This window comes from Festucalex cinctus, chromosome 3, assembly GCF_051991245.1.
Source record: "Festucalex cinctus isolate MCC-2025b chromosome 3, RoL_Fcin_1.0, whole genome shotgun sequence".
In the NCBI taxonomy this organism is placed as follows: domain Eukaryota; kingdom Metazoa; phylum Chordata; class Actinopteri; order Syngnathiformes; family Syngnathidae; genus Festucalex; species Festucalex cinctus.
Genome location: NC_135413.1, coordinates 12,874,169 through 12,888,871, shown reverse-complemented (window position 1 = coordinate 12,888,871; position 14,703 = coordinate 12,874,169). Strand labels below are relative to the sequence as shown.

Genomic DNA, 14,703 nt, shown 5'->3' with positions numbered 1-14,703 from the left:
GGTCAATTTCCTCTCAATCACATTCTCCCATCTTGGCTAAACCTCCTGTAATTTTCTTCGTTGTGAAGACACAGATCATATGAATAATTTCTCACAACAATTAATGAATGGTTTAACCGGGTAGAAAAAAAGGATATATATGCAGCACTTCATTGATATAAATCTCTGCAAGTGCTTTTGTATGATACAATGGTACACGGAGATGTGTATAGGCTTTGGCATCATCAGAAGTCTCCATACAGTAACTGGACTCCTTAGTTTTGTAAAATTATTGAGTTTTCCTCTTCTGCCATCACCAGGTCAAACTTGTAATTACAAATTGTTCCCTACTGTCATATTTTAACCAAATTATTGTACAGAGCCACCGCCATTCTACGTCACTACGCACGGAATGCGTTGCGACGTAAATAACAATGGCGACGTATGTCTAAATAAAGTTTCTACAAAATGTATTAAACTGGAAATGATTTTTGAAAAAAATAATCTAATAGTTATGTGAGTAACTAGGGGTGTGAATTGCCTAGTACCTGATGATTCGATCCGTATCACGATTCATAGGTCACGATTCGATTCGATACCGATTAATCCCGATATGAATTTACAAGTGGATTGTTGCGATTTTTTTACTCAGATTTAGAAAATATCATTCAGTAAACTTATACATGTACACTGTAAGATTTGTATGAAAATTTATTATTTATTGATCTGAAACTTCAGTCTTAAAACTGTAAGACACTGTGTTTAACAAACAGGTTGTAACATTTTTCATGTTTGAACAGCGTTGAAATAAAATATTAAGGCGTAACCCCTTATCATACGAGCAATTTTGCCGAAAATGCTTTAAAAACAGTTGCATTCAAAGTAAGTTTTAAGCTGTTCCTGAACCATTTAGAGTATCGGCATAGTTTATAAAAAAATTTTTTTAAGAATGTTTCCCCGCCAGGGACCATCCGAATTTTAAAATTCTTAAAATTCCATTAATATAACATCCTTCCGTGCTTAAGGTGTGAAAGTTAGACGTTTTGTTGAATATTTTTCCATCAAAAATGGATGTTAAAAAAATCGATTCGGCTGCCTATTGAATCGATTCGAGAATTGCGTGCTGTAGTATCGCGATATATTGCTGAATCGATTTTTTTTTTAACACCACTATTAGTAACAACCAAATAAATAATATAGAGCAAACTTGTCATGACAGCCGGGGTTCCTTTTAAGCTCAGAAGCTTGAATACTAATACAGGTACTGAAATATCCATCCATCCATCCATTTTCTTGACCGCTTATTCCTCACAAGGGTCGCGGGGGGTGCTGGCGCCTATCTCAGCTGGCTCTGGGCAGTAGGCGGGGGACACCCTGGACTGGTTGCCAGCCAATCGCAGGGCACACAGAGACGAACAACCATCCACACTCACAAGCACACCTAGGGACAATTCGGAGCACCCAATTAACCTGCTATGCATGTCTTTGGAATGTGGGAGGAGACCGGAGTACCCGGAGAAGACCCACGCGGGCACGGGGAGAACATGCAAACTCCACCCAGGAAGGCCGGAGCCTGGACTCGAACCGGAGTCCTCAGAACTGGGAGGCGGACGTGCTAACCACTCAATCACCGTGCCGCCGGTACTGAAATAATGAATATGAATTGACTCATATTGGCTTAGTGTGAAATATGTGTTTAATTAATTGAACACAAAGATGATATAACCAACTCGTAGATTTATTCCGTTGTAGCCTAGGAATAACAGCAGGTGGATACACAGGTTAATTCTGCATTCTGCCATGAGCACAAGTTCTGACTGTCACTTTATAGGCATAGGTAACTGATAAAAATTGATAGTTGTAATTCTTATTGTATAATTGTTAGGAAAAATAAGTAAAATTGTATGGGTACCCCGATTGTCGCCAACGGCACACTTACTTGTAATCACTTATGAGTGCGGGAAAAAACAAACAAACTTATGAGTGAATTGTGGTACTGTAGTTGTTTTCCCAAGTGAATGCAGTTTTTACTTAGTACAATAGGGGGCGCCCCGGTGTCGTACAATGGCCAAAACCTTGAAGCAATGTAATGTTGACTAAATCCAAATGCGATTAGATACGTGTGGGGATTAGAGTCGTTTTTAACGTTGTTGTTGTTGTTGTTGTTGTTGTTGTTATAGATGTCTAAATGTTGCAATACAACACGACACTTGAATCGTTATTTCACCGTTGAAAACGTTCCATTTAAACGGAGGTCACACAATCAAGACACATGGGGATGAAAGCTATTTCCTTTCGCTGTTCATACGTATTGTGTTTTCAGCCTCAAACATTAAATGGAGATTTAACAAAAACAATATATATATATTAAAATGGTATTATATTAGAATCAAAAGTTAACAGGTTTGTTTATTTGAAGGAGTAACTTTAATGCCAAGTATACACTCCCCCCTCTCTGACGAATAATGGTATGGCCCTGCCCATCTGTTCAACTCTTCCCGGACTGATTGAAACAGATTGAAGAGGCCGGCGAATCGCTATGGCAGCAATGCTAGGTGGACTACACGAGCAAGTTTTGTCGGAATTGTTTCATTGAACTTTTATAACTTTAGCTACTTTCTAATGTGAGAAATAAACGTGGCACAGTTTCTCCAGGCTGAAAATGTCACAGGGATGTACAGTTTCTGTGGAAGAAGTCCAGTCGTGGTGGGAAGTCCCCGCCATAGCCCACTTCTGTTCGCTGTTCAGGGCAGCGTTCAACCTTCCCGACTTTGAAATAGAGGTAAATGAAATCGTGTCTTCACGGCACTAACACTACTCGCCTTTATTGTGGAAATGAGATGTTGTTTGTGTCAGCTTCTCTGTGTTTCGCTCTGCTGACGTGCTTTACGAACTACTTAGTACTAGCCACCTTAGCTATGTTCTTTGAACTTCCACCCGTTAACGTTACTACTACCGAACAATCTAGCTGATGAGCAACGCTACTAAAACTTCAAGTAACCTGTTAATCAGTAGCCAATAAAGATTACGAGAGAGGCCAAATTCATTGAGATTGCATGAATTATGATGAATAACAATGATTTGTCGCTCTCTATATTCAACTAGAGGCAATTTGATTTGACAATGTAAAAGATCAACGCTCATAATTGTTTATCCGTTCACTCAGTAGATGTTCTTAAACGTGACATTACTCTCACTTAATATATTTAAATTTAGGAGTGATGATTTCCTGGCGATCGAAAATGAAACTTGATAATTTTGACATAGTGTACGTGATAACGATCATACGTAACAAGTTTATTCAGATAACCTTTCCTCCATTGCTTTACTTCTGTGTTAATTGTGTCTTGTTTATCACATAAAGTTAAGTTCGTGGCGTGGGTTTGGGAGTTTATTGTCTTGCAGTCGTGAGCCATCTGGCTTGGGGATCGAGACGCAGATGCTTCTCGGGCATTGTTTGCTCCCCCCGATTGGGAATGAGTGAAAGAGAGTTGGTTCAAAGTGTGCTTGCTAATACCGCTTTTGAGAGTTGAAACACAATATTTGCACCCAGACAACTATATCACTTGATTCCCCCTTATTGCACGGTATCTAGGCATCGATGACTGCGTTGATGAGTCACTCGAGTTGGTGAAAAGTGATTGCATGGCTTTGCTTCAAACAAATTCTTACGGTCACCCTAAAAGCCTTTATTGCCCAGTCTCCCCACACCCGACAGAGTGAACAAACAGTTTAAAATAAACAAGCACTGTTTTGTTGTTAAAGTACACAGATAGATGAGCCTATAGCTTTATAGATTGGTTTCTGGATGGATGGATTATACAAAGTGTATATTGTTGCTTTAACCTGTGAAGGATTGCTCAGTAAAGTTTTAACCATTCGTTGTGTGTCACGTGTAAGAGCAATGTGGGAGCTACTACACTTTTTGATGTGCAAATTCAAAAGTGTTCAAGGTGTTTACTTTTAAACACATAACAATCAGCTGTTACTGTAGACATGACTAAGATGGAGGGACACTGCTTATTGACAATTCCGAACATCTGGGCATTTCTGATATTTTTACCTTGCACGGTGAAAACAAAACAAACTACATTTTGCCCGTGACTAGCATACAAACAAGGAAGATTGTTATAGTAGTTCGACATTTCATCACATTTTGAAATCAAAATAATCCTCACAAATCAAAGTCCAGTGCTTTTCAATGAGCAGAGAGCTTCCTTTCACCTTAATGCTGCATTCAAGGAAGATGGGAAGTCAGAGTAATTCCATTCGGATTTTCCTACTTAAGACCTGAAAAGCATTCAAAGCAAATGTAAAACACCAAAGATGGCCAATTACGATAAATTGTAGTAAATGCATGGATGGATGGATGTTTGTTTGTTCTGGTTATCGCAGTCAGACTCAGAGCAAATCATGTTGGTTTACGTGGGCAGTTGGGAGAACTAGCTTAATGTCATAGACATAAATATATTTATAATTCAGGACTCGACACTGTGACAAATTTATCTGCAAACGAGGCTAACTTTACAGCCTCTGCTGGTTAAAAAAATAAAAAATAAAATATCCGGTCACACGGTGTGATGCTTTAATGAGTGGTACAACAGCTCATCTTTGAGCCGTGATCCGTACAGATCAAGCGCCAAGGTTCTGGTTATACATAGCCAGTGGAATACGCTTCAAAGGCCAACTTCAGAATAAAAGCCTTCCAACTACTTCCAACTAATGTTTTGACATCAATGCAATTGCCTTGTTTCTTGTGTTTTGAAATTGACCCGAGGCTGCTAGCTTGACTCGTCCTCTCAACTACTACTCAACACAATGTCATCCCAAAATCATATTTAATTAGTAATTAAGGACCCTAATAAAAACAGCTAGTTAGTCTGTTATTATATGATATGGCACTTGTCTCCGGTGTTAGCCACTAGCGCCTAACAGGAGTGTAAACATTGACAACATTTGTCAAGCCGCGAGATGCATTCAAATAAAGTCGGACATTTCAACTCAGACAGAAAAAAAAAAAGTCTGTCAATGCATTAACCGTTAATAATTGCAGATATCTAAACAATGTGGGCAATGTGGGTTTTCTATCAATCTATAAAATCTGACATACCGGTACATTAATTCTTATAACATTTACCCACAAAAATTGGAGCGCCTTCACATTAGTCCCCTTTAAACAGGTATTAAAACACTGAAGAAGAAGAATTCTCAAGATATACGCAGATTCATTTTATTTTCATCAGTTACCTGAGTTTCCATACAGACCTGTCGCCAGATCCCAGGATTAAGTGGGGCACTTGAAATGCATTTTTATGGCATGTTTGGGGCAATTGTTATGAATACCCTATAGAAAGCATGAACTTTCCCCATATATTTCGATAGTCACGTAGCACTGCCGTGCATCCATCCAATGAATGGTGCCCGCTGACAAGTATTATCATAGACAGCTTTTACAGTACATACACAATACAGTAGACGGCGACTTTGTAAAGATTCCTCGTTCACGTTCTCAATGGAGGTGTTTCATCCAGCCACATCTCATTGCATTAAGGAACCATTACCTTTTATTGTATTACCCCATTCTAACTAAATCTTATTAATTATTTGCAGATTTAATGGAGAATACAATTGCCACATCCAATATGGCGGATGCGTTGACTTCGCTTCGAACGGGCCACCTGTTTCAATGGTGCCTGCAGCAGAATTAAAATGAAAAAAGGAAAGCAAAATCCAACTTCATTGTAGATGTCTAAACGATATGTGGCTCCCCTTGGTTCTTTTTTCAAGTGGCTCTTTTGCCGACATCAATGTAGTATGCCCCTCCTCACTTGTCGTATGCTGGTGATGTGCGCCAGCGTCCTCGGAACTCCTTATTTACAACTATGTACATTAGGGATGTCACGATACCAGAAATTTAGTAGTCGATGCCGATACGACTGAAATTCCACGATTCTCGATGCCATTTCGATACCACGGTAAAAATAGAAAATATGAAATAAATTCTGTACTTCAACATACACTCCTTTATTAGAAGCGAACGACAAACAATGATACTGTGTGCTTAAACAGAACAATTGGCATGTAGCTTTAAAGCATTGAATTAAAATACTGTGCATTAATGTATTAAACAATAGACTGAACAATAAAATAAAAATACTGTGCATGTACTAGCTAAGTACACAGTAATAGCACAAATAATGTATAAAGCTTACAACAATCTACTCTGCCATAGTATTCAGAAGCCATTTGAAATTAGAGAGAGTCCTTATATGACATAAGGGATACAAGTGTCTTAAAAAAAAAAAAAATATGAAAATAAGAACAAATATTAAGCAAAGGTGTATTTCTGTAAGAGGTGTTCATTTGTGGAATCGTTTTGGTAATGACTTGAAAAGATGCAAGTCAATTGTTGAGTTTAAAAAAATGTTTAAAAGTAAAGTTCAAGAGCATTATTGAAATGAAAGTGTAATGAAAATTGTGTATATGAGTATGAGGATGTATTATTGTGTATGCCTAAGAAATTCATGTACATACGCTACTAACTAATGTACGTATGTTAAAGTGTAATTGTCTACACGAGCAGGATTACACATTCTTTTATTGTAATGTATTAATGTAGTGTATTTAATAATGAAATAAGTTAAAAGATACAAGGAGTAGGACTAGATAAGTTTTTAACTTCTTCCTACTCCCTTTGGACATGTAAACCATCACAAATAATTGCTATGAGTTTCTTCTTTAAATTATTATTTGCTACTTGTTTATGTTTATATGTTATGTTTATATGTTCAATAAATAAACAAACAAACTAAGTACTAAACACTAAAATACTGTAAAATGAAAAATGCATCACAGAGCATGTAGCATTAAAAAATAAAAATCTCATACTGTGCTTATTTACCAGCCAGTTGCAGCACGTAGCCTCACACACACAAACAAACAAAATAACGAATAACATTTGATATATTATTTGAGGGTTGTTTAATGTTATTTTAGGTGATTCAGTAAATTAGCTTAGCGGCAACTTTACCTAACTTTATTATGCGGGACAGACGAGGCTGAACATAACTCTAACGTTACTTAGCAAAGCAGCTCATTGAGTGTGGGGTCATCATACTAACGTTATTAGTTTAGATATGGACAACAATGATAACACGGGAATTCAAATGCACTTGCCTTGAATTCTTGGTACAAGTCTGGATGTCCATGTTTCGCTAAGTTGGATGCGTTCCCCTTTCGTCTGGAAACGGTTTCGGCATCTCAATCCCTGCGCATCAACCTCAAATCCAAAGTACTTCTATACGCGACTTTGGTGTTTTTTCTTCTCAACTAATTGAGGGGCCGCTGCAGTTGAAGACGACGCAGATGTGCGGGCTACTGTCATGTTACACGCATGTAATTAAAAAAAAACAATACTTCTTTGTTATTGTAGCAGCGGGAGGGTAGTCACATGACGTCATTAGACCTAACATGGGTTGCCAGATAAGCGCCCATATCCACCCAAGTTTATATGATGTAAGCTTGTGTGAGTGAGTGCGTGTGGGATTTAAAAAAACTAAATAAATAAATACACCCCCAAAACAACACAGAAGACGCGGCCAGATATGCCGCCTCAATACCAATCGGTACTTCGGGTATTGTAGAAAAGGCAGTACCGTCACATTTTCAGAATCTTGGCAACGACTTGGAACCGAAGTATCGGTTCTTGTGACAACCCTCACGTACATACATGTTATACAGACATGTCTTGCCACGGTACACAATACCAAACAAAAAAAACTTGCGCTTCACTTGGAAAAATGTCTGACTCTCGCACACCAACTCCCACAATACTGTCCCACAAAAAAAGAAGAGCATAAACAAACATTCAAAGCAAACCAAAACAATGATGATCATGATGCGAGGCAGGTTGTGAAGCTTTGGTTTTCCCAAGGTGAAGAGGGTTTGGAGGTCTCGCAAAAGATCTGTCCTCGCTGCGTTGAACAAAATAATGATCGTATAAAAGCAAAGCTTTTTTTTTCAATATTTTCTTTTAAAGAAATAAAAAATAATTGAACTATTTTATTGAAGACAGTTTTAGTTACAGTAAATGTTTTGCAGATATATCTTGAGTCGCTGTCAATCTTTAAGTCATGTGGAACTAGGATATGCAAATTGAGATGACTATATATCAGCAAACAGGGTTGGGGAGTCCAGATCCAGAAAGTCAAAACCCTGCCTGTCTGCCACAGATTGGATTTAGCCAGAGGTGCTTCTACTTAACTGGCAGGTAAACAAGCTCATAGAAGCACTTGTTGAGTAGAAGCACCTGTGTCTAAAGTCAAACTGTTTCAGGGTTTGCTCACTCTGGACCTGGATTCCCCAACCCTGCCAGAAAATATGGTCATACTGTACCTCCCCAAAAAGGTGCAACCAAAACCTGTGTGATGCGACCAACTGAAAAAGTTGGTAGCGTCAGTGCTACCAGTACAAAAGTTAATGTAGAGCCCTGCTGTACAATTTCAACATCCCAATAAACTTCACTCTGAGTCTGACACAATGTTGATGTTTTCTTTCTTTATATTTTCACATTTCATGTTCATTTATATCTTTATATATCTATCTTTGTGTCCATAACTGTGTGTTTGAACATTTGTATGCCTTGGTCAGACTACAAGAAAACAGCCCAATTTTAGCTCGACCGACATGTCGCGGACAAACGGGGCATGTCGTAAATGATTTTGGGTTGTCTTGACGTAGCGTCGCCCGTGTAGTGTGCCACGTTCAACGATTGGTTGCCTGTTGTCCGGGACGGTTCACGACTATCACGACGAAAGTCTAGCATGTTAGAATTTTTGCTCATCTTGATGCACAATGTGACATGCCTACGTCGTCGTCCGTTTGGTTCCACAGCATTGACCAATAGTGAGAGAGAGCGAAACGTCAATCACACACTGAATAGCACTTTATAGCTCAATTAATTAATTAATGAATCCCCTGGATATCTCATGGGATGGGGCCAGACAGGTGCAACTCGGGGGTTGGGGGGGGGAATCGCCCCGCTGCGGCTGCATGGAGCGCGCACGCATCCATACAAATATATTTCAGAGATTTGGGCATATGAGTGGGGATGGGCACTTATTTATTGAGGATCGATCACATTTTCATAGAGGTCGGGCCAGGCCTGGCCGCCTTGTCACCCGCGGTCTCACTTGAAAGTCCCCCCCCCTCGTAGTGAGTGGCTATATTACCCCAGCGCATGTAGGCCTAAATAAATTAAAATACAGTGTTGGCTAAATCATATTTTAAACACTATTGCGGAGCAGGGAGTGCAAGTAAATTGCTCACATCACACTTGGCCCATGCGTGCTCCATTCACGCAAACACTCCTCCATGCCTCTTTTTTTTTATTTTATTTTTTTTATTTTTTATTTTTTTTTCCCCTCTTGTTCCACCTCCCCGACAAACAGTGCCAACGCATCTTTCAACATGCGCTGATCGGCTGGTGTCTTGTCGCGTTCAGACTTGTAGTGTGACTACACGACACGGAGTGAATTTATCGGGTAATGTGACATCGCAACTGTCGTGTAAGACAAAAAAATCGCATAGTCTGACCTCGGCATTAGATTAGTGAGAGACTGATACGTTTTTTTCAGGGCTGATACTGATAACCGATTTTTGAAGCTTTTTTCCGGCACTGACACTGATACCGATTATTCTTAGTCAAAGAGGCCGATAATATTTGAAGCTGGCATTCATTTGGCGATCAAAGTGAAAATATTGACGTAAAAGTTTTTGAGTAATTCTACTAACTCCCAAAACTTGACTTTGTTTAAATTCCATTATGGAAATGTGTATTCACCAGCTTTTCAGATTTGCTACATGCTTAAATTTGTTTATTTCAATCTTAGAAAACAGACATCTTTGTTTAAAAATTCTAATCAAAAGTGCAGGGCTCTTGCAGGGTAAGCTGTAATGTTAAAATGATATGTCAACAAATAGCCTCCTCACGTTTTCTACAATTAGATGAAGAATAACAGAATTTCAATATAATTGAAATTTCAATATTTAACTTACCACTCATTATATTTAAAAATGATAAAACAACAAAAGTGTTTCCTCCAACATAACTACTGACCAGGAGATGGCCAGTGTGAGGTCAGTACTGCTATTTTAGAATACCATACACAAATATCAGAAACATTTACAAATTAACGTTGAATTTTTAATTAATGTAACTAAATGACTAATCACCGAAATTTAATAATATTGTCAGTTAATCGTTGCGCCTTGAGACTGCACACTATTTTCTATGTTAAATCCGAATCTGTTAAATCAATGTTCCACCGTACAAGGAAACTGAGTTATATTTAATGCCACATCCCTGCACCAGGTGAAGCCGGTTTGGCCGCTGTCACAATTGACACACTCTATCTACAATGACTGCCATTTATCTCGACCTTGGTATGAAAAAGTCCACATGCATGGTTTAAAGGGATACTTGACTCATTGAGCCATTTTCAGGAGTAAAATGTTCAGAATTTGTCCAGAATGAGTTTGATAAATTCATTATTTTTCATGTACAATTAATACCTTTAAAAACTAATTTTTCCACTTGTTGTTGACTGAAGATGACATCACCTTGGCTGAGGAAGTTGGTAACGACCAATCATCGCCTTCTCCTAAAAAAGCTCTTGGAGCTCACAAATGATCTGGCACTTGCAGACCTCATTGGAGCCCTTCTGAAAGATAGGCACTTCTTTGTTGTATTAAATAACAAGTAAAGCCGCTGGTGACTACAACGAAATGGGTGACATCAAGACAGTGTCTTAGCCCCCCTTCTATATAACATCTGCACCAACGATCAGCCAATAGACTAAAGGACTGAATGTTTAATTTACGCCGACAACCTCTGTGTAACATTTCAAGAGAGTACGTTTGGATTAGTGGAAGTAAACCTTACCAAAGCCCTAGACAAGCTCCTTCTTTACTATGAGAAAAAACAACTGCGTGCCAACCCTACAAAAACCCGAGTCTGCTTGTTCCACCTCAGGAACCGTGAAGCCAACAGACCTCTGTGCATCACATGGTCTGGAACATCACTTGAACATTGCCCCAACCCAGTCTATCTTGGAGTCACCCTGGATTGCACACTTTCCTACAAGAACCACACCAGCAATACCAAATCCAAAGTTGAGTCCCGCAATAACATCCTACGGACACTGACAAATTCAAAATGGGGAGCCACAGCATCCACCTGAAGAACAACTGCTCTAGCTCTGTGCTATTCATCAGTAGAATACGCCTGTCCTGTCTCAGAGAGGTCAGCCCACGCTAAAAAATTAGATACAACACCTGTCGCCTGACCACTGGATGCCTGAATACAAACAACTTGCATCTCCTTGCTGGTATTGCCCCACTCAACATCAGACGGGAAGTTATGAGCCAAGTTGATAAGAAAAAAGGCCTCAACAGAACGCCACAACCTTCACGGATGTCAACCCAAATATTCACTTTATACTGTTGAAAATGGCTCAATGAGTCAAGTATCCCTTTACATTTCAAATTAAAACATGTTTTAAAATGTTAAAATAGAAGATAGAATATAAATTTTTCATAGAAACATATGCAAACCTGAGTCAGTTGCTGGACAGATAAATGTCTCGCACAAGTAAAAGTAAGGTCATGAGTCGTCTTCACTTGAAGACTTCCGTACATTTCCCTGCCACTCTTATGAGGTGCTGCCCCTAGTGGCCCCCCAAGTAATTGTTCAATAAGTAATGAACAATGGAGACGTTATAGTGGCTGTATATTAACTACAAATATCACGATACTTACGTAGGCATATCGATAACTATCGGGAGACAAAGTATCACGATTTATTGCGATATCAATATATCGTCACACTCCTACTATATATACTGTGTTTTTATGACTATGGTGATGACTGGAGCACGTTACCTCTACCTCTCAACCAGGAGATGGGCGTGTGCAACGGTTGCTCCATGATCTGTTCCTTCTTCGGTACAATGGAAGGTTTTTTTTTTTTTTTTTAAAAAAGGGTATTCTTCAGTTGTTGCTTCAGGTCTTTCCCGTTCGCTGCTGTTGGTAAAGCGCCTCCATAATAGAGCAACACTGCAACAGCAGTTAAAATGCGTTTCTGCCACGCTTAATCAACACAGCTGGAGTGCTGTGTTGAGCGATATCAGTGGTTCAAGCTGGAGTTGGGAAGCAAATTAGGCGGAGCCTCTGAATTTTGTACACAGAAAAAACCCTGGACGATAGCTTTTTTTTATTTGACCATTTATGACTTGACTATCTTCTAATTAGCAAATTAATATGTTAACTGTTCACAATGGGTACTCCTGCAAGCCGCTGACCAATAGTTTTGAGACAGGATTCAGGTTTGAATTTCCCACCCACTGTCTGCGGATGTGAAATTATGCGCGCAGTGTGTACGTGAAGAAGGGAGTAAGCAGTTACATTTTTCAGCCATGTGGCAGTAGCGGTTCAAAATTCAATTTACTGTATTGAGTAGCTTTAAAGGCCTAAACTTTGTGCCCTTGACTTTCTGTCAGTTGACAGTGACATGAAGACCCCCCCAGCATAGCAACAATTAATTACCTATTCTCAAGGCGTTATACTCATCCCTTGCATTCTTTTTTTGTACTATCCCACCCACTGACACATTTCCTGCTCAGCTTGTGTGTCGGCCTGTGAGTCACCAACCTGTCACACTTGCACACTTCTTTCCACATTAGGATATTTAGAAAGCTTAGAGAAGAAGTTTCACACACTGTGACTATGTTTACATGGAGTCAGTAACCCTTTCAAAAGCCAAATATTGGCAATGTTCTGGTTTTGAAAGGCCATGTTAACATGCGCAAAGTCCCAAATATGCTCTTAAAACCACTGGGTGACCCGAACAATTGATCATATTGTATAAACAAATCAAAATACCTCGTTTGTAAGGATTGCTGGTTTGTGTTCTGCACATGTTCTATTCACAAGGAATAGGAATCTTGATGCAAGGAATTTGAACCTTAACTTGAATATTGGCTGCATGTAAACGGTGTGTGAAGCATCCCTGAAAGGTCAAGAAACTGTTTGCATGTGTTTTTTTAATACACTCTCTTACATGCATTGGTGTGTGTGTGCGTGTGTTTGTGGGGGATAAAAAACTATAGCCCCTCCCCCAGCTATGACTGACAAGTCAAGTCACAAGTGAGGGCAGCAATGCATGCATCAGATGGGGGAGGCATAGGGGCACATACACTAGGGTTCATCTCAGCCAGCCCCATTGTCACAGCTCCCCATGGTTTCTTCTCTCTGTCTCCAGTCTGGGCGTGACTTCCTTCAACGATGCAAAGACACTTGTCTTTGAGACCCGTTGTAAAGCAGAGATAAGAGGGAAGTCATGTGAATGAAGCCAAACAAGGTGTTATTCCAAATGGGAGGCCTGTAAAATTTAATATGAAAGTTAAATGTAATTAGTATACATCAGCAACAATGTGCATGTCCATGGACAGTCAATCAATATGGTATTTAATTTTGCATAATTATACTTGCAACTCAGCTTGTTTGGTGAGAAGTTCTGCTCACTAAGGTCATGACTTCTGTATTGCATCGACGATAGGTGGTTGCGACAGTGCATTAAATAACCATGAGCTCCTAATGGCTGCATAATTGGTTCTGCCTTCTATGCTTGGAAGTTATCCACGCACGGATTTTTTTTTCTTCACTCACTCTCACACACGTAAGCTCCTGTGAGTGAGTGAGTGTGACAAAAAATAAGAATAATCCGTGCGTGCTTTCAAATTGCCGCAGCAGTGACGTCACGCAGCTGACATGTTCGCCCGGCCCCGTTTGCGACACGCCATCCCCCGCTCTGCGATTGGCTGGAGGGTTGAAAATACTGTCTTTCCACAGAATCGTCCCGCTGTTTACAAAACAAACACAAAATGGTAAAATACAGGCTGGGAGGTGGGGGTTTAGGACGAAATTACCACAAAAGATTAAGAAAAACACAGATGTGTAGACTGAGAGAAAGTTAGCGTGTACATCCTGTATTTAAAAAGTGCATTTTCCTGAGTGAATCTGGCAGACAGCCCTTTAATGCACACTTCACTTATAAGGGCCTCAATATGAAGGGTTACCATAGTGTTAGTGTTACCACCATTTTAGGTGGATTATATGCATTGTTGGTACAAAAGCACAATGTTGTGCCTTTTTTTTTTTTTTTTTTTTTTTTTTTTTTTTTTTTTTTTTTTTTTTTTTTTAGAATGAACTCTTTGTTTTTTCTTTTACAATATTGTGACCTTTTAAATATCGCCAACCTCCCCACAATATCGTGATAATTATCATATCATGAGCTTCATATCAGGATATCGTATTGTGATGTTTGGTTATCATTACATCCCTATTATAAACGCACTTCTCCGTTTTTGTGTGTGTTTATGTTGATGTATTTTTTTAAACAAACGAAGCAGTGTCGGGGAAATTTTTTTATATATATTTTTTTCAACACAGGGAGGGGAGAAATATTCGGTTTTCAAAATACCCGGCTATGTGTGTACAAGGCTTTATATAATCTTCATGCATGTTTGTCATGGACTTTTGAGTGGGGGTGGAGGTTTTGTCAGGTGATGATTCTTGCAGGAACCATGTGTGAACAGAAAGAGATGTGGTGTGGGAGAAATCATCAAACACAGTAATGGAGGACACCTTACTCCACAAACAGGACCC

General features: G+C 39.3%; 1 protein-coding gene across 2 annotated transcripts in view; it reads left to right on the top strand.

Moving 5' to 3' along the window:
- Nucleotides 1-2,510: 2,510 nt before the first annotated feature.
- The window catches only part of cecr2 (CECR2 histone acetyl-lysine reader), a 41,329-nt gene continuing 29,136 nt past the window's right edge, over nucleotides 2,511-14,703 (top strand). For both annotated transcript variants that reach the window (XM_077515901.1, XM_077515900.1), the window contains exon 1: nucleotides 2,511-2,761. Coding sequence is in view for 1 of the 2 variants with exons in the window: in XM_077515900.1 (XP_077372026.1) it covers nucleotides 2,642-2,761 (120 nt within the window). In the remaining variant the exon portion in view is untranslated. The remainder of the gene's footprint in view (nucleotides 2,762-14,703) is intronic.